At 44.2% G+C, this 19261-nt stretch overlaps 1 protein-coding gene across 1 annotated transcript in view; it reads left to right on the plus strand.

The window, feature by feature from the left end:
- Positions 1-4426: 4426 nt before the first annotated feature.
- slc6a8 (solute carrier family 6 member 8) overlaps positions 4427-19261 on the plus strand; it is a 56109-nt gene continuing 41274 nt past the window's right edge. The window contains exon 1 of the mRNA XM_049582448.1: positions 4427-6009. Coding sequence (XP_049438405.1) covers positions 5649-6009 — 361 coding nt within the window. The 5' untranslated portion in view covers positions 4427-5648. The remainder of the gene's footprint in view (positions 6010-19261) is intronic.

Genomic DNA, 19261 nt, shown 5'->3' on the forward strand with positions numbered 1-19261 from the left:
TAATGATAATATGTCAGGTCCACTTCAGAGAATAAGCACATATATTGGTTTCGGCAATCGGCCAAAATGAGTTGAAAATATCAGCATATTGGAAATCTGCAAAAGTCCAATGTTCTCCTGAGACCTGAACTTTTGTTTGGTTGACATTTTTAATTTCTCCTACTCATGTGTGATCAGTAGGATCTGATGAATATTAAAAAACTAAACATTGTCAACAATAATCAAGTCCCTGATGTCTTCAAACGAGTACTTCCTAATTAACAGTGTCGTAGTGTCATGTTGTTCCTGGAATCTGCCGGAGCCACTCTCCCAGTTTGGGGGTCACTGCCCCGAGTGCTCCTTCTACCACAGGGGTCAACTTTGACCTTCCACATCTGTTCCAGCTGTTCTTTCAACCCTTGATACTTCTCCACCTTTCCATGTTCCTTCCTTCTGATGTAGCTGTCGGCTGGTATCGCCGATTCATAAAGCGACTTTCATGCACAGAATGCAGCACAAAGTGTTTCACAATGCAGCGGCAGATACAAACACAGCAAAGAGATCAAACCATAAAGTTATATAACATTCTACAAGGAGAAGTTAAAAATAATAATAATAATAAATTAACTCTGAAAAGAAAAAACATTAAATATTAAAGCAGACAGCAGCTAGTTACAGGCTTTGTTAAAAAGATATGTTAAGAGTCGTCCACTGAGCAGCAGGTCTGATGTTTAAGGGCGGGGTGTTTCATATGTTTAGGGTGCAAGAACTGAAAGAGGCGTCCCCACAGGCAGAGACATGAGGAAGAGTTCAAAGAGCAGCCGTGGAGGACGTCAGGGTTCATGGAGGGACATAAAATGGTATCAGAGGGGACGAGGAGACGAAGAGCCAAGAATAAATCCCCCCACACCTTCACACCATCATCAGCTGAACTGTTGATACGAGGCCGGAGGATCTATGAGTTCATGTTGTTCACACCACGTTCTGACCTCAGCGTCTGAATGCTGCAGCACAAACTGAGACTCATTGTCGTGTCTTTTCATTAATCTTCCTATACCTCCCTCCAGGCCTCTGATTCACCTGTCCCTGTCACACCACTGCGAACAGGAGAAAATTAAATGTTTTTGTCAACTCCACTTCACCTAAAACAACTTCAGTCTCAGAGTCAGAAAAGTTTTTCTTTCACTCTCTTTCTCTTCGTTTGCTCAATTGGCGATTGATTGGCATTCATGAACATACACACGTGCCTGCTATCAAAACCCAGCAAAGCACGTATGGCTGCATTCATGAATCCAGTGTGAGTTTTTAGTACCGAAGTTTTTTTATATATGCAAATGTACTCACAGATTCACTGACATTTCAAGAATGAGACCAGATGTTTGTTTCTTATTTTCTCGCTTGTTGTTATCTGCTAGATAAGATCATCACCGAGAGAAGTCAGGTTTCTTTAAAAATCACCTAAATTATACCATTTATCACGTGGTTACGTTTAGCCAACACACTCACACGTGGTTACATTTAGCCAACACACACACACGTGGTTACGTTTAGCCAACACACACACACGTGGTTACGTTTAGCCAACACACTCACACGTGGTTACGTTTAGCCAACACACACACGTGGTTACATTTAGCCAACACACACACGTGGTTACGTTTAGCCAACACACACACACACACACACACACACACGTGGTTACGTTTAGCCAACACACTCAGACGTGGTTACGTTTAGCCAACACACTCACACGTGGTTACGTTTAGCCAACACACACACACACACACACACACACACGTGGTTACGTTTAGCCAACACACACACACACGTGGTTACGTTTAGCCAACACACACACACGTGGTTACGTTTAGCCAACACACACACACGTGGTTACATTTAGCCAACACACACACGTGGTTACGTTTAGCCAACACACACACGTGGTTACATTTAGCCAACACACACACGTGGTTACGTTTAGCCAACACACACACACGTGGTTACGTTTAGCCAACACACACACACACGTGGTTACGTTTAGCCAACACACACACACGGTTACTTTTAGCCAACACACTCACACGTGGTTACGTTTAGCCAACACACACACACACGTGGTTACGTTTAGCCAACACACTCACACGTGGTTACGTTTAGCCAACACACACGCACGTGGTTACGTTTAGCCAACACACACACACACACACACGTGGTTACGTTTAGCCAACACACTCAGACGTGGTTACGTTTAGCCAACACACTCACACGTGGTTACGTTTAGCCAACACACACACACACACACGTGGTTACGTTTAGCCAACACACACACACACGTGGTTACGTTTAGCCAACACACACACGTGGTTACATTTAGCCAACACACACACACACGTGGTTACGTTTAGCCAACACACTCACACGTGGTTACGTTTAGCCAACACACACACACACACACGTGGTTACATTTAGCCAACACACACACACGTGGTTACGTTTAGCCAACACACTCACACGTGGTTACGTTTAGCCGACACACTCACACGTGGTTACGTTTAGCCAACACACACACACGTGGTTACGTTTAGCCAACACACTCACACGTGGTTATGTTTAGCCAACACACACACACGTGGTTACGTTTAGCCAACACACTCACACGTGGTTACGTTTAGCCAACACACACACACGTGGTTACATTTTGCTAACACACACACATGTGGTTACGTTTAGCCAACACACTCACACGTGGTTACGTTTAGCCAACACACACACGTGGTTACGTTTAGCCAACACACTCACACGTGGTTACGTTTAGCCAACACACACACACGTGGTTACATTTAGCTAACACACACACATGTGGTTACGTTTAGCCAACACACACATGTGGTTACGTTTAGCCAACACACACACGTGATTACGTTTAGCCAACACACACACACGTGATTATGTTTAGCCAACACACACACATGGTTACGTTTAGCCAACACACACACGTGATTACATTTAGCCAACACACACACACGTGGTTAGGTTTAGCCAACACACACACGTGATTACATTTAGCCAACACACACACGTGGTTACGTTTAGCCAACACACACACGTGGTTACGTTTAGCCAACACACACACTTGATTACATTTAGCCAACACACACACGTGGTTACGTTTAGCCAACACACTCACACGTGGTTACGTTTAGCCAACACACACACACGTGGTTACATTTTGCTAACACACACACATGTGGTTACGTTTAGCCAACACACTCACACGTGGTTACGTTTAGCCAACACACACACGTGGTTACATTTAGCCAACACACTCACACGTGGTTACGTTTAGCCAACACACACACACGTGGTTACATTTAGCTAACACACACACATGTGGTTACGTTTAGCCAACACACACATGTGATTATGTTTAGCCAACACACACACACGTGGTTACGTTTAGCCAACACACACACGTGGTTACGTTTAGCCAACACACACACACGTGATTACGTTTAGCCAACACACACACACATGGTTACGTTTAGCCAACACACACACGTGATTACATTTAGCCAACACACACACACGTGGTTAGGTTTAGCCAACACACACACGTGATTACATTTAGCCAACACACACACGTGGTTACGTTTAGCCAACACACACACGTGGTTACGTTTAGCCAACACACACACGTGATTACGTTTAGCCAACACACACACGTGGTTACGTTTAGCCGACACACACACATCTGCCCCAGTCAGACTTTCGCTACCTTAACTTTCGTCCTTGTCCCGCCATATTTCTCCCTGACACCGCGAGGCACCGTTAAACTAAAATGGCAACCGGCCGTGTATCATGCCGACGTTAAAGGACAGCTTTTTTCATCGGTTTCTGACGCTGCCCAAGCACCGGATTTCGACGACCTTGCAGTGAGACCAGGCTCTACAGTGACGACTTCCAGTCTGACCAAAAGTCCAGAACTGCATGATCATGTGTGATAAAGAAAAGCATCAAATTATCACACTGAAGAAAAAAGAAAAGTGAAAAACAGTGACCCATTGATCTTCTGTTAATCGAATAATTGATTATTTGACTCACAGCTGCAGTCTGGATGTGATCTGTTATAATCTAACACTCTTCACTGATGTCTCAGCAGCAGAACATGAACGCGTCACAGAGAATACTGCAGGAACAAATCAGTGTGTGTGTGTGTGTGTGCGTGCGTGCGTGCGTGTGTGTGCGTGCGTGCTTGTCGAGAGAGAGTGAGTGGGGGGGATGGGGGACCCCTGTGACGTCAGAGATGTAGATCAAAAGGAGGGGGCTCGTGCAGGCAGAGGGAGGGAGGAGTGATCCTGATGGCGTGTGTGTGTGGAGGGGGGCGTGTTCGTGTGCGTGACGTCACCCCGAGCAGCCGCTTGTCCTTTTAAAGCCGCCGGTCGGACCGACAGACGCGCACAGTGACAGACAGACAGCGGGACTTTAAATACCTCGGAGCGTCTCTAACGGGACATCTGACAGCTGAGAGGACCGAGACGCGTTCAGGTCCCTCCGGACATCTTTTCCTCCCCCCGGCTCTTCTCCTCCTCTGATGGAGCTGCAGCAATTCCTGCACAGCCCGCACCGACCGCCCGCCGCCCGCCGCCACCGGGACTGAAGCCGCTCTCCGCTCGGTGTGTCCTCGTGACCGTGTCCCCTCCGTCCTCTCCGTCTTCCCGCAGGCCGCCGTCTCCTCCGTGACTCTCTGTTCCCATGCGATTCTTCAGACTCACATTCAAGTGTTTCGTGGATTGTTTTTGAAGGTCGCTGTCCGAGTGTTGGTTTAATTCTCTTTATTTTTTATTTTATCGTTTTATTTTTTTTATTATTTTTTCTTTTGATCGGAGCAGAACATGTCTCCTGATTATTCGTAGACATTCTTAAATTGTGACCCTTTTACACGTGAATTCGTCCCAAGAAAATTGGATTCATACATAAAACAAGAGATCATCTGTGGATCATCTGGTTCCGGCTGAAGTGATCCGGGATCCACCTGCAGCTCGCGCACAGGAACAAGAATAATAATTATAATTATTATTATTATTAGAAGAAGAAGAAGGAGAAGGAGATCCTGAACGGGACGGACTGACTCATCCGTTTCTGAGGTCTGTGAGCTGCACAACTAACGGGACAAGAGACTGAAATCACCAGTGCAACCAGTGCTCACTGACTGCTGTGTGACTGGTGTGTTAGTGGTGTGTGACTGGGAGGAAGGAACAGCAGAGCTCACCTTTTTAAAGGGACACAAATCTGCAGGATTAAAGGGGAAGTTGAGACTGAAATTATTCTGGAGGCAGAAAACAAACTGATTTAAAGTGTTTCAAGTGAGAAAAACCTGCAGGAATTAAAGGGAGCCTGAGAGGGACATTTGGAGCTACAGCTGACTGGTGTCTAACTGGTTCCTGACTGGTGTCTAACTGGTTCCTGACTGGTGTCTAACTGGTGCCTGACTGGTGTCTAACTGGTTCCTGACTGGTGTCTAACTGGTGCCTGACTGTGGGAACGGTCAGGTCTTGACACAGAAACACAACAGAAAGTTTCAGGACTTGAAGGAAACTCAGAGACAGCCGCAGACCGAGGTCTTGGACCCTGTCCTGACTGGTTCTGAACTGGTTTGTGGACTGTGAGTGATGGAGAAGCAGGCCCTGCCAGCCTCCTCCTGCTCTCTGGTTCTCCTGGAGGAGACCAAGAAGAACCCCCTCCTCCTGTCTAATGGAGGTAGTGGCGGTGGTGGTTACCCACCTGCGGCCTCTAATGGCAGCCTGGTCCCGCTGACCGCAGTGGTGGCGGGGTCCGGCAGCAGTGGCGGCAGTGTGTCAGGAGGTGCCTGTGGCGGACCGGACAAGAAAGTGGTGACGAGGGCGGGGCCAGGATACCAGGAGCGGGAGACGTGGACGAGGCAGATGGACTTCATCATGTCCTGCGTGGGCTTCGCCGTCGGACTTGGAAACGTGTGGAGGTTCCCGTACCTGTGCTACAAGAACGGAGGAGGTGAGCTTGTGTTTGAGTGACGGGGTTAAACCGAGGGTGGGCGGGGCTTAAATCTGAGGGGCGTGGTTTCAACCGGCTTTGACTCTTTTGCGGTAAAATAACAAGAACCTGTCAGACAGAATGATCCAAGTCACGAGTTCAGTTACGTCTTCAGTTTGTGATCATCGCTTCAGGTGGTCTTTTGTCTCAGACATGTGTTAAGGTGCATCAGCTACCTGTTTTTGATCTGTCAATCAGCTGATGTTAGGGAGGCGTGACTGACAGGACGATCACGCCCCCTGCTGATTGACAGATCAGCTGATAAAGATGCGTCACAACCACCAAGTGACACCAAGTTTCTGCCAAAACATGTCAACTGCAGTGATGCACAGAAGTCACTGTTTGGCATGTTGTGTTTTCAACTAATATATTTATGGGCGTTTAGTTTTTCAGCTGCCATGACAACACATCACGCTCCATCAGTCCTCTTCATACAGGCTGCTTAAAACCCAAAAAATAAAGTAAATTGGTTCTGAAGTTTAAACAGAGTCACAGAGGTGCTCCTCTCTCCTCTGAGATGTGCAGGAGCAGCATAAAGTAGAAATACTCGAGTACAAGTTCCTCAAATTTCTCTTAATTCTAACGACGGCAGCTGCAAAGTTTTGTTTCAACTCAATTCATCGTTAATTTGGACAAACCAGTGTGTCAGAGTAAACAAGAGGTGTGTCCTTAAACCCCCCCCTCACACACACACACCGCCTGTAAGATATGTGTGCTATTAATCCGAGTGACGGCAGCAGATTGTGTGTGTGTGTGTGTGTGTGTGTGTGTGTGTGTGCGTGTGCGTGCGTGCGTGCGTGCGTGTGTGCGTGTGTGTTGGCTGCAGAGTGACTCATGATCATGTGTGCACCATGCAGAGGGGGGGTCAGAGATACTGTTACCTGCACTGATGTGTTTTACTAAATATGCTACAGACAGTGTGTGTGTGTGTGTGTTTGTGTGTGCATGCGTTAGTGTGTTTCCTCTGTGTGAACACTGACAGTCAGAACTCACTTTATATGAAGAACTTTAGTCTCATCCTGTTAAACTCACGTCACAGACAGAGACAATAACAGCAGATTAAAAAAGTCAATGAGATCAAGAAACGTAACAACGAATAATAAAACTAATAATAACATAACAAAGTAATAATCATCAAAACAAGTTTACAGTGAATAAAATTCATCGACATCGTCTTTCTTTTTCTAAAACATATGAATTCATCGGTTTGTCGTATCGGCAGAAATCAGCATGTTGGCTGATTCCATTATATTTCATTTTAATGCTGATATCGGCCGATATCATCGTGCATCCCTAACATATACACACATATAGACATATAGACATGTGCAGTTTATGTTCTTACCAGTTCTCCACATTATTCTTCAGCTTGTTTTCTGCCCACACTGCTCCCAGAATCCACCTCTTTATTTTAACCAACAGCTCTCGTTTCATTTTTGACCTCGACATTATCACAAACACGTTTCCTCCCTGACATCCCGTGCAGCTTTTCTTACCGAACAACTTGATCCTTTATCCTGTTCTTTATCCACCAGGCTCATTCTTTATCCATCTTTAATTTATCCATCATTAAATCCACAGTTTATACCGACGAGCTCGGTCCTGTCTTTGTTTTCACCCATCGGCCCCGCCCTGATCCGTCTCCATCCTGTGTTTAAAGTTACTTCATTAAAGTAACCTGTTACATTACAGACGTCACTGTCAGCCCCAGTTCACTCACTATACTTAATGTTTTTTAAAGATAACTTCCATTTGAGAGTTTTAGTGGAATAAAACACAGGAACAGAAAGGTTATGAGTTCATCCAACACATTGTTGGAGGGCCCACTCTCTCTAAGGGCCCCCCACCTCAGGGGCCACAGTGTAACCGCACTGCCTGTTTGTACGCCCCTGTGTTCGTCCCTCCTGTCTTTGTCCATCCATCCGTCCGTCCTCTGATCAGCGGCTCTCTGTCGTTCTTATGACGCAGCAACAGTAACATCACATCACGTTTGAACACACATGAAAAACAAATGTGGTAGATGGACCTTAAGTGAAGATTTTCCATTAAATCCCAGTTAAGGTTTCCTTTGAATAAAATTGGTTGCACAAAACAACTTTAAATCTTCTCCTTAAGTTTTTCTTCTTATCTTGGCCTTATACTTAAGAAACTGCCTTTTAAGAGATTCTATGCAACACCCTTAAATAATGTCCTGAGCTAAGGAAAAACTAAACCTTAAGGGTCATACTCAGGGAGCAAACTTAAGGTGCTTCATGCAGCCGGCCCTGGTTGCCTTCATATATCCAGCCAGCCCAGTCACCAGGAAAATGTTTGTGCGAACCACAGGTACGTTACATTTTTACCTTATTACGTAGCCGATATGTTGAAACTGAATTTTCACGAAAATGTGGCTCATTATCTTCAGGCACAAAACACTTAGCTACGGTTCAGAAAAAATCATGCTTTGGCTTAAAACACAGCGATGAGTTTACTGGTGTTGAACGGTGTCTGCTGCTCGGCAGGCGTCTCTACGAGGTGTCGTAACATCCTCCTCCTGATGTCAGCTCGTATACGACGTCACTTTAGAAACGTTGATATGATACATCTGAAACGTACAAATGTATCTGCGGTTTGTAGAAACGTACAGTGCCAACATTTTCCTCTGACACTGGGCTGATCATTTTTTACCTGCTTCCATGTTGAGATAAAAACATCCTGCAGACACTTTCAACTTTTCTTACCGACCTGCTCCGTCCTCCGTCCAACACCACCCGCCGCAGCATCTGACACTGACTGCAGGAAGGGTTCAGGTCACAGAGCAGCTCTACTTCACTTCATCACACTTTGTGGTTTTAAACTGTATTTGTTTTGCTCTTCTGTACAAAGTTACACAGTTCTTTACAGAGAAACAAAGAAACCCTGAAATAATAAATTTCAGAGTTTCAGGACTTTGTTTTATCAGAACTCACAGATGTGAATATTTAACAGCTGAGATAATAAAACAAAAGAGGAACGTTTGTTTTTAACACTTAACTTCAGTTTTATCATTTAACTGTGTGTCTGTGGATCATTGACTCACCGTCACACGTCTCAGCCCAGCAAGTATTCATCTGCTTTACTGCAGGAAAACTACAAATACTCTGTTGGTAAAGCTCCTGCCTGTCTGCTCGAGTGAAGAGTAAAATGAAGGAGTGGGCCCTCCAACACTGTGCTGGGTGCTGCACTCTGTGGGATGAACATTTTTTGTCATAGTTTCCTTTTTACCACAGCAAGTCCTTAAAAAGTCTTAAAATGTCTTAAGTTCAATTTTATAACAATAAGAACTCATTAAAGTCATTAAATAGTCTTAAACTAAAAACTGCAACTACAAACATTTGATCTGATTTCATTCATCCATTTTAAAATGTCTTTTTATGAAAATGAGAGAAGCCTTTCTGTGTAAAAGTCCAAATCTTTAAAGAACGATAATACTGTCATTTGACTTCATACTTACTTAGTTACTCTTGGCAAAATATAGACTGACTTCACTGACTCTAATAACCATATTCCTACATGACACTGACCTCTGCACAAGATCACATAGTTCCTGCCTGCGATGCCCTCTTGTACTCCACCCCCATTTTGCAGCAAAAACGCCTAAAATGACATACCCAAATTAAAATGACTGTAGCTTCTGAACCACTCTGACTACATGCATGCATGAGGTCTTGCCAGCAAGAAAACTCCCTGAAGTTTCTTGTGAAAGTGTCAGAAACACTCTAGGTGATACAGAGACAGAGTAATGGGCCTCTGAAGTCAGTAAAAAACTTAAGATTTTGCCTAAAATAAAATACAAAATGTGTTTCAGGATGAATAACTGTCTGTGGCTTCATCTGAGCAGGTAAATGACACTGTGGGGCTGTAGGCACACTATCAATGAACACTTGTTTCAAATTTGAAGAAGACTGCTCAAAGTATGACCATTCTACAGTGTTTTTACCATGAAAAGATCCAGGCGGAGCTCCAAATGAAGTGGGTCAGTCTGCTTCAAAACAGTACTATCAGTGATCAAACAACACTCAGCCAGCTTCAAACATTGTACCTTATTGAAATCAGGTGTGATTATGATAGCTGATGTTGTTTATGACACAGAAACACCATAAAATATCACCAAATAAAGCCATATGAAACATGAAAGTTATGATCCCACTTTCTAGACGGTGTATCTCAGCCAAAAATAGTGGTAGGAGTGAGACTCTTACCTTTTATAAACCAGCTAAGTCTCTGCTAACAGCTCCACATAAGATCGTGAGTAATCCTTTAACTTTTCCCTTCGAAAAACGGCATGACATGACTTGTCACCACTCATCGCGATTTGGACTTTGTGTGTTTAGGCTGCTCTGGTGCCAAATACATAATAAATAAAAGAAAAATGATGTTATTTTTGAAAAGTCGAGAGCTTCCTGAATCCGGCAATACCAAACATCACATGGTTTGATGACTTAGTGCACCTGGGAGATACCATTTAACAGAGGAGGAGGGGAGCGAGGACATCAGCGTCCTGGTGGAGTTAGAGAGGTTAAATAAGTAAAACATGATTTGTCTAAAAATCTGTCCTGAATGTGTTTAAGAGGCGTCTTGAACGGTCTAAATTAACACTGCTGCAGAGGAAGAACCAGACTCCCAGAAAAAAAAGGTTGTGTTTTGTGAGTTGTTGAGTTCGAGGAAAGTTTATAAATGTTCTGAAACACTGTCTATGAGAACATCTTAATTATTTGTCTCCTCTGCTAGATTCAGCAAACACAGCACCATTTTTTCTTTTATCTTAACCTCACAGTGTCAGTTTGTCCTGGTGCGTTTCAGCACCGGCTTGTAGCCTGAGAACTGACAGACCTGTCAGCCAATGAGATACGAGTATCTTCAGGTATCTTCCTGTAAACCATCTCTGACTGGTCTCGTCTCGTCACCGCTCCGTTCACTGAAAAATTACAACACTGCAATTTTCTTTAGTGACAGTTAACGTCTCAGAGTGGAGAATTAATCGGGTCTAAAGACGCCTGAGTTTGGCGCCAGTGAGGCAGGCGGATCATCTGGGGGGGCGTCGCCCCTCCTTACCCATCCTTAGACTGACCTCGACTCCCGAGCATGAAGACAAACAGTCTCTCTCACTGAACTTTGACTCATTAGTTTCTTCTCACCTGAAACGTCTGGTTCACACAGTCAGCCGGTTTGAGCCGGTGACGAGAAAGGTCTGAATGTTCACACAGAAGAGGAGGCAGAGGAGGAGGAGGAGGAGGAGGAAGACGAGGAGGAGGAAGATAAGGTCAGACTTGAGTTAAATCACAGAGACTCCAGAGGAAAAGGTTCAGTTCTCACATTACACAGACACACTGATGTGCTGTAAAGGTTACCTCCTTCACACCTGATTTATCAGACCTGAGCTGCAGCCAAACGCTCTGTAAAGGACCATTCTGCTGTTTTATAGCTGCTCGTCTCCACGGTGATGTCAGGAGGTCTGTCCTCCACTTTGGACCCCACTGACCCACCAGTAAACTACTGTAACGTTAAAGTCTTCTGTGGTGCTGTGTCCACATGTTTCTGTTATAAGGAGAGATTTTAAAAACAGGATGAAGGATCTTTGACCTTCTGACCTCTGAGTGCACCTGTCCGCTGACTGAACGCTGCTCGCTCAGTCGTTTGTTGTAAACTGGCCGTTTGTCGTTGTGTTTTTAGTTAATTGTTCTTTGAGGTGAAATCCTTCATGCTGTTGTCTCTCGTGGCCGCGACTCGCTCGAAAAAGACATCTCAAATCTCAGTGAGACCGTTCCTGCATAAATGAACTTAATAAGAAATAAAATTTTGCTGAATTTTCTTCAGCAAATTTGGCTTTTCTGGTCTAGAAACACAGATTTTTTTTGGCAGTGTTGAGAACTGTTCTTTATTTATCAGAGGAGGGTGGCTAGGGTTTATTTTTTTCTTTTTGTTGACACTCTGACTTTTACAGTTTCTTGCTGTCATATTGGTGATGTTTAATGGAAACATGCCTTCCAAAATTATTTTTCTTTAAAATCTGCAGTAAAATAAATACAAAATACAACCATTTAATTTTGTATGCCCCCCCCCCCCCAAGTACTGAACAGTCCCTAATGAGAAGTTAAAGCAGAGAACTGTGTTTCTGACGGAGTCGTTCAGGCTCCAGAGATCCTCCAAGTCTCTTAAATGTCTGAGTGTCCTTGAACACACCAGCAGGGATGGTTTCCTGTATCACCTTGCGACAGCACTGATCCACCTGTTCACCTGCAGCGGCTCTGACATCACACGCAGTCACTGTGTCCTCACTTCCTGTCCTCTCTGTCTTCGTCACGTCCTCCTCGTTTTGTCCTCTCTGTCCTTCATCCTCGTCCTCTTCCTCCCTCCTCCCCAGAGTCACTCAGATTTATTATCCCGCAGAGTGTGTGTGTGTGTGTGTGTGTGTGTGTGTGTGTGTGTGTGTGTGTGTGTGTGTGTGTTACTGCTGCAGTCACCCCATCAAGGACAGGACACACACACACACACACACACACGCTCTGATTCTCTGCTCCACTGATTATAAAATGACCTGCAGCTCAGTGTTCATCTTTCAGAGATCAGCAGCGTCCTCGGGCAGCGACACTACAATACACTCTGTGTGTGTGTGTGTGTGTGTGTGTGTGTGTGTGTGTGTGTGTGTGCGTGCTTCTATCTTTGTGAGGACCAGCTGGATTTAGACCTCGTCAGTGAGGACATTCTGTCATCACTTCTTCATGTTAGTAAAAAAATGAATAAATAATAATAATCTATTTTACATCGAGGGCGTTTTTCAGTGTCCTCAAAGACATCTGACATAAGTTACAACAACTGGATGTTGTTTGAGGGTTCAGACTTTGTGTGTCATGTGTAAGGTTGAGGAGAGGTTGACAGGTTGCAGCAGTTTGTTCTCAACCTTTAAAGTTTCTGTCTGTAACTGTGGCGACAGACAGTTGATTGCTGAGTCTCATTCTCAGGTCGTCAAATACTGATGCTGTAGGTTGGTAGGTGGACCTGATGACTATCCCAAAGCGTCTATTTGAGGACCTGGGGATCTTTCTCCACAGCTCCATACAGCATCTTTAACTCTTGAAGACAGATTGATGTTCAGTTGAAAAGGTATCTTTATGTCTCTGCAGCTGCAGCTGGAGACATGATGGTTTCAGGTTGTCCATCCATACGTCTGTCCGTCCCAGTCTCATGAACAGGACGTCTCAAGACGGCCTGGAGGGAATTTCCTCAGATTTGGCACAAACGTTCACCTGGACTCAACGATGAACTGATTAGAATTTGAAGATCGATGGTCAAGGTCACTGTGACCTTACAAAATGTGTTTTTGGCCCAAACTCAATGATTCATATGCTCATTGTGACAAAACGTGACACAAATGTCCAACAGGATCAAATAATGAAATGATGACTTTTTTTTTTTTGTAGATTTAAAAACAATACCTGTTAAAGGTTTTTCCTGATCAGCTGTGACGGTCCAAAGGACAGAGGGATGGGTCTTTATAAATAGAATTGAAGTGAATTGAATACTGGATGTCAAGATGGCGCCTGTTCGTTCCAGTAGAGTTGCTCACCTCACGTATACAACTAAAAAGTTTTTAGCTTCTGGGTTTACATCTTGGTATGCGGCCCACTGAATATGTGCAGTAGTGTTTGTACCGCTCACTAGTTCCCGCTCAGCTCGTGGACTTTACATCGTGATGACGTCAAAGGTTTTTAAGTAACTTTTCTCAGCACCAGGAATATAAAACCAACCAGCCATGCATCAAAAACTCAGAACAGAAAGAGTCATGACCGACCTTGCTTCAGTTGGACGTGTCAGCAGTTTTACAGATGTCTCTTTATAATGGTGCTCTACGGGGAAATGATTTTTGGAGGGTTTTTTTGCTGCAATACTGCGAGTGGCCACTAAAAGTACGTCAGTGTAAAAATACTCTGTTAAAGTAAATGTACTGCTTTGGGCCTGGGGAGTCCTTGAGAAGCAACCAGAGATAATTGAGAATGTTCCAGAGGATGTTATAGGATGGTTTAAGGGGATCCAGTGATTTTGGAAATGGTTACAGTAGGTTCTGAGGGTCCTTGACTATGATCAAGGAGTCCTTGAGTGGTTCCAGTGGTCCTTAAGAGTCTCCAAAGGCCCCTCAGTGGATTCCAGGGGTCATGAAAGAAGTCACAATCTGCTTCGAGGAGGTTCCAGGGGTCCTTGAGAGAGGTTAAGGGTTGATAAAATGATGCACCCTCCCATTAAACCCCAACACATCAGCTGTGGTGTTGATGCAGAGCTACAGTCACAGTATTGATCAGTTAAACCATCTGATTGATCTGATCAGAGCTGATCAGGTGTTTGTTGCTGTCAGTCGGAGTCTCTCATTGGTCAGTGAGGGCGTTCATGCTCTGCTGCCTGTCTCCATGATAATGAACCTTGGCTCGGGGTCAGAGGTCGAGGGACGGATACAGTTTCCTGACAGTTGTGTGTGTGAATGATGACAGGCTGCCAAGTGTGACATCATCATCCCTCTCACCACGTGGACGAGAGATTAACAGGAGTGGCCTGTAATCTTTTAATCCTGTTGGCAGACCTCACTGCTCCTCCTCTCCTCGTTACCTCGCCTGTTTCCTCTGCCTTTCCTCTCTGGGGGTCCTGGAAGAGAAATCTGAGGTCCTTGAGGATGGTCCAGAGGCTGCTGAGAAGGTCCTTGACATGTTTCTAAGAGATATTTGGGAGGTTGAAGAGGTTTTGTGGTTCCTTTGGGAGGTTTCAGCGGTCCTGGAAAGACTCCAGGGGTCCTTGAGAGGGTTCTACTGATCCTTGAAGAGTTTCAAAGGGTCCCATATTAGTTCAGCTGAGTCCTCTGATCTGTTTCAAGTGATCTGTGAGGAGGTGTCAGAGAAGTTCTTTTTAAAGGGACAGTTTACCCCAAATCAGTTTCTTTCGACCAAACTACACATGACACTGTATCACTGCGCAGGAAGAAGCACCTACCGATGGACGAGAGGCTCGTGCTCGTGACGACGCAAGATTTAAAAAGTTATGGCGTCCTTCCCAGCTGAGTTTTACTGTTAGCTAGCCTTAGTGGCGCTAGATGAGCTAGCAGTAGATGCACGCCTCCGTCTGCGCAGTGATACAGTTACCTGGTGAAAGAAAATAGTTCCTACATAAAAAAAATTGCAAAACAAGGTTTGTGAATTGTCTTCAAGTGGGTCATAATTTCTAGAAAGAAATGTTGCTTTTGAGTTTATCTAATTAATGTTTTGGCGGTCTGTGCACCACAATCTGAGCGCCGTCTCGTTCCAGTATACTAGAGAGAAGTCAGACATCTCTGCGGCCGATATCTCCGACACTCTGTAACTCACACCAAAACTATCCAGACTGATAAAGAGCTCTACAGGTGGGACGGAAAATATGGGTTTTTGATTTTGGTTTGAACTGTCCCTTCAAGGTTCTAAAGGTTCGAGAGTTTTGGAAGTTTCTTGAAGATGTTCCAGGTGTGTTTTATAGGATATCCAGAGGTTTCCCAGAAGGTACAAGAAATCCTCGAGGGTGAAGGAGATCAGTCGGGTCCTTGAAGGAGTTCAGTGGTCATCAAGGTTTATTTAGGGGGTAACAATTACCCTTTTTCATTACCACCTTTGGCCACACCGATTTGTCTTATCATGATCAGTTTGGATGTGCCAAGCTGAGGCCATACTGCCTCCAAGTGGGTCGTGGTGACGTCTCGCTGACCGTAGCCAAACACCTCCCCTTCTCTCCCCTTCAAACAAGCGCGTGTTGCAAGACTAAACTGACATCTTTCTGATTTGACTTTTGCTTTATTGTTAGAGAAACAAATCAAAACTTTCCATTTCCTGGTCCATCTGCGTCCCAACGCTCAGCTATGGTCATGAGCTCTGGGTAGTGACTGAAAGAATGAGGTCACAGATACAAGCGTCTGAAATGAGTTTCCTCTGTAGGGTGTCTGGGCTCAGCCTTAGAGATAGGGGGAGGAGTCAGACATCTGGAGGGAGCTCGGAGTAGAGCCGCTGCTCCTTCATGTTGAGGTGGTTCAACATCTGATCAGGATCCTCCTGGTCCAGCTGGTAGGAGGCCCCGGGGCAGACCCAGAACACACTGGAGGGATTATAGATCTCATCTGGTCTGGGAACACCTCGGGGTCCTCCAGGAGGAGCTGGAGGAAGGAGCTGAGGAGAGGGACGTCTGAGGTGCTTTGCTCGGCCTGCTGCTCCCTAGGCCCGGCCCTGAATAAGCAAATGAAAATGGATGGATGGATGGATGAAAGAACTACTCAGTGGTTTGATCATTTAATTTTGATTGTCAGTTCACGAGTGGTTTGAGTGTCTGAGTGAAACTGTCTGATTCAGCTCAGTCACCACAGGAAGCTCCAGCTGTGGTCAACAGTTTAAATACGATGGTCATTTTCTGTTTCCTCTGAGACACTTTCTGCTCTCAGATGGCTGAGACAGTAAACTGTGTGGTTAAAGAACGTGACCTGAACATCAGTAATTGATACTGTCTGTGCTGACCTGTGTTGCTCAGGTCGTCCTAACAATGAATTTACTGCGGCAGCAGTCACCAGTGTTACACAACTGCTCCCACACACAACAAACAGGCAGATTTTAGAAACGCAGCTCCTTTATTTGACCTGAAGGCGGGACACCTAGAGCCAGTTAATCAAAGCTAAAGACATAAATTATAAGATGTGTGTGAGAAAAGCAGAATTTAGTCCAGTTTGGATTCTCTTTGAATGTTGTTGCAAGTGAAATTTACTTCTTTCTTGATAAAGTTCTGACGTGTGAGCGTATGATCAGTGCCTGAGGAGAAGAAGGAGCGACAGCAGTAAATAAAGTGCCGCCGCCACTGAAGCTTGTGAATGAATAAACTGTATCTGTGTGTTTAATCTGTGTACACACACACACACACACACACACACACACACACACACACACACGTGGAAACCACAGTTTGTCTTTGATCGTGAGGTTTTTTGGCACTGTTCACTTCACTTTGGATGTTTATTGATTGTCGTCTCGCCTCACTCTCCTCTGTGCTGCAGCACCTGAACATAAAGCTGGTGTTCATGTGTGTCATGTGAGCTGGCTGACTATCTGTGTGTATGAGGTGATGTATCGTGATGACGTGATGAGCGTATGACGCTAAATCACACTACTTGGGACCTTTGCACTGCTTAATTCACGTCCATCGCACCGCGTCCATCGCACTGCCTGGTGGGAACTCGCGTCTAATCGCATCTTTACATTGACTTCAGATGTGATTCACTCATGCACATTGTCTTATTCGTGCTCGGTGTGAACACAACATAACTCCTGTATTAAGAGTACTTATTACTGTAACTCCTTGTTCTCTCCCTCGCTGAGCCCAGCGCAGACAGCAAACACAATATCATCATCATACAAATCAGTCTGTTCAATGAGGTTAATGAAGTTTAACGACTCAGGTTCAGTCAGTTCACGTCTGAAGATACAGGAATCTTCTCTCAGTTTATAGCTTTCACTCCCCATTTGTATCTGTCCTTATCTACAACCATAAAATCTACATCAACATGATAATCAGCCTCCTGGTTTTACCCTTATATGGTTTAAGACGTGGTCAGTTTTGGGTCTTAAGTTTGGCAGGAATTAGTCAGGTTCAGTCTTTCTACATCTTAAATAAACAGCTGTTGCTATCAGTTTATTTCATCACTCTCTATTCTCCTTCAAGCATCAACTCTAATCTGTTCCAGGTGAGTTGGCAGAACGAACTTTATTCAGTCCAGGGCTTTATAATCAGGTTATATCTGGATTTATATCATGTAATAATAATTTAGTGTCTGATAATAATATCAGTAAAGTTGGCAGTGGATCAGAGATTAGGCGCCTTTAGCCAGACCTCGTTGACCTCGGCCCTGAGGTGCAGCGTCATGATCAGTCCAGGTGAGCGACTCAGTCTTTCTATTCAGGTATGTGGGCCAGTCGATGTTGCCAGGGGAAGCTAAACTCAGCTAAGTTAGCGTTTGGCAGAAAGTTTGGCTGCGGTCACTGTGGCTTCTGGCAGACTAAACGGAGAGCTGGAAGACTTGAAGGTTTACATTCAGTCTCGTCTGTGTGTTTATATTCTGTCGCTCTGTTTAGGGACTGATCGTCTGTTGGACGTTTGAACGCTGCCTCTGTGATGAAACTGGCTAATTTATTTATCAGCTAATAAAAGCTTTTGCTTCTCAATATCAGGATTTACTACTGTTCTCTGTTTTTATCATTGAAAACAAAATATCTGGGTTTCTGACAAAACAAGATATTTATAGACACCTCATGAACTAACACAGTTTAAATGTTTAAAAGTTAATCGTCATAATTTTATAAAATAAAATTCTGTGTTCACAGGGTGTGGAAACTGCATCAGGACAAAACAATGAAGTGCTTCAAAGTTTGGCTGCTTTATTGACAGACTTATTTTTTTAAATATTGACAAGTTAATGGTCAGTGGAAGTGATCGTTAGTCACAGATCTGTTGAGACACTTCTAAATGAAGGAGCTCAGTTCCACTGGTTCCAGTTCATTTTCATTAAACCAGCACTGAAATGTCAGACCTGGGGACTTGGTTGCTGAATCGACTCAAACACGAGTCCTTCACCATTCATCAGACGGAGCTGTTAATAATAACTGTCGAGCGTTTCACTGCACACTGTCGCTGTATGTGACAAATAAATCTCTGACTTTTAATTAAAGCTCGTTGGATCCTGCTGATCCTGATTCAGCTGGCAGCCGATCAAAACGACGTGAGCCAAATATGTTAGCTACAGTTCAGGACACAAACTGAGCTGAACTCCGTCACTGCTGAAACAAACTCATCATCTTTCACTGAAAACCTTTAAAGTCATGTTAGGGACTGTTTTTGGGCTCCAAGAACAGGGACGCATGTCAAATGAGAAAATTTTTAAGCACCAGGTGGCACCAGGCATTTTCACTGTAAAAAAATAGAAAAAAAAAAATTCTTTAAAATTTCTTGGCAATTTTTAAAGAAACATCTTTAAAAGACGTGTTTTCTTCAAAACATGTTGGCAGTTTTTTTTTCTTTAAACATTTTTAATAATAATAATGATAATAAATTTTATTTATAACGCGCTTTTACAAGTGCTCAAAGACGCTTACATAAAAATAATAACAGTTTAAATACAAAACAATATAGAGTAATAACACAATTAGAATAC

Source organism: Epinephelus fuscoguttatus, linkage group LG7 (assembly GCF_011397635.1).
Source record: "Epinephelus fuscoguttatus linkage group LG7, E.fuscoguttatus.final_Chr_v1".
NCBI lineage: Eukaryota > Metazoa > Chordata > Actinopteri > Perciformes > Serranidae > Epinephelus > Epinephelus fuscoguttatus.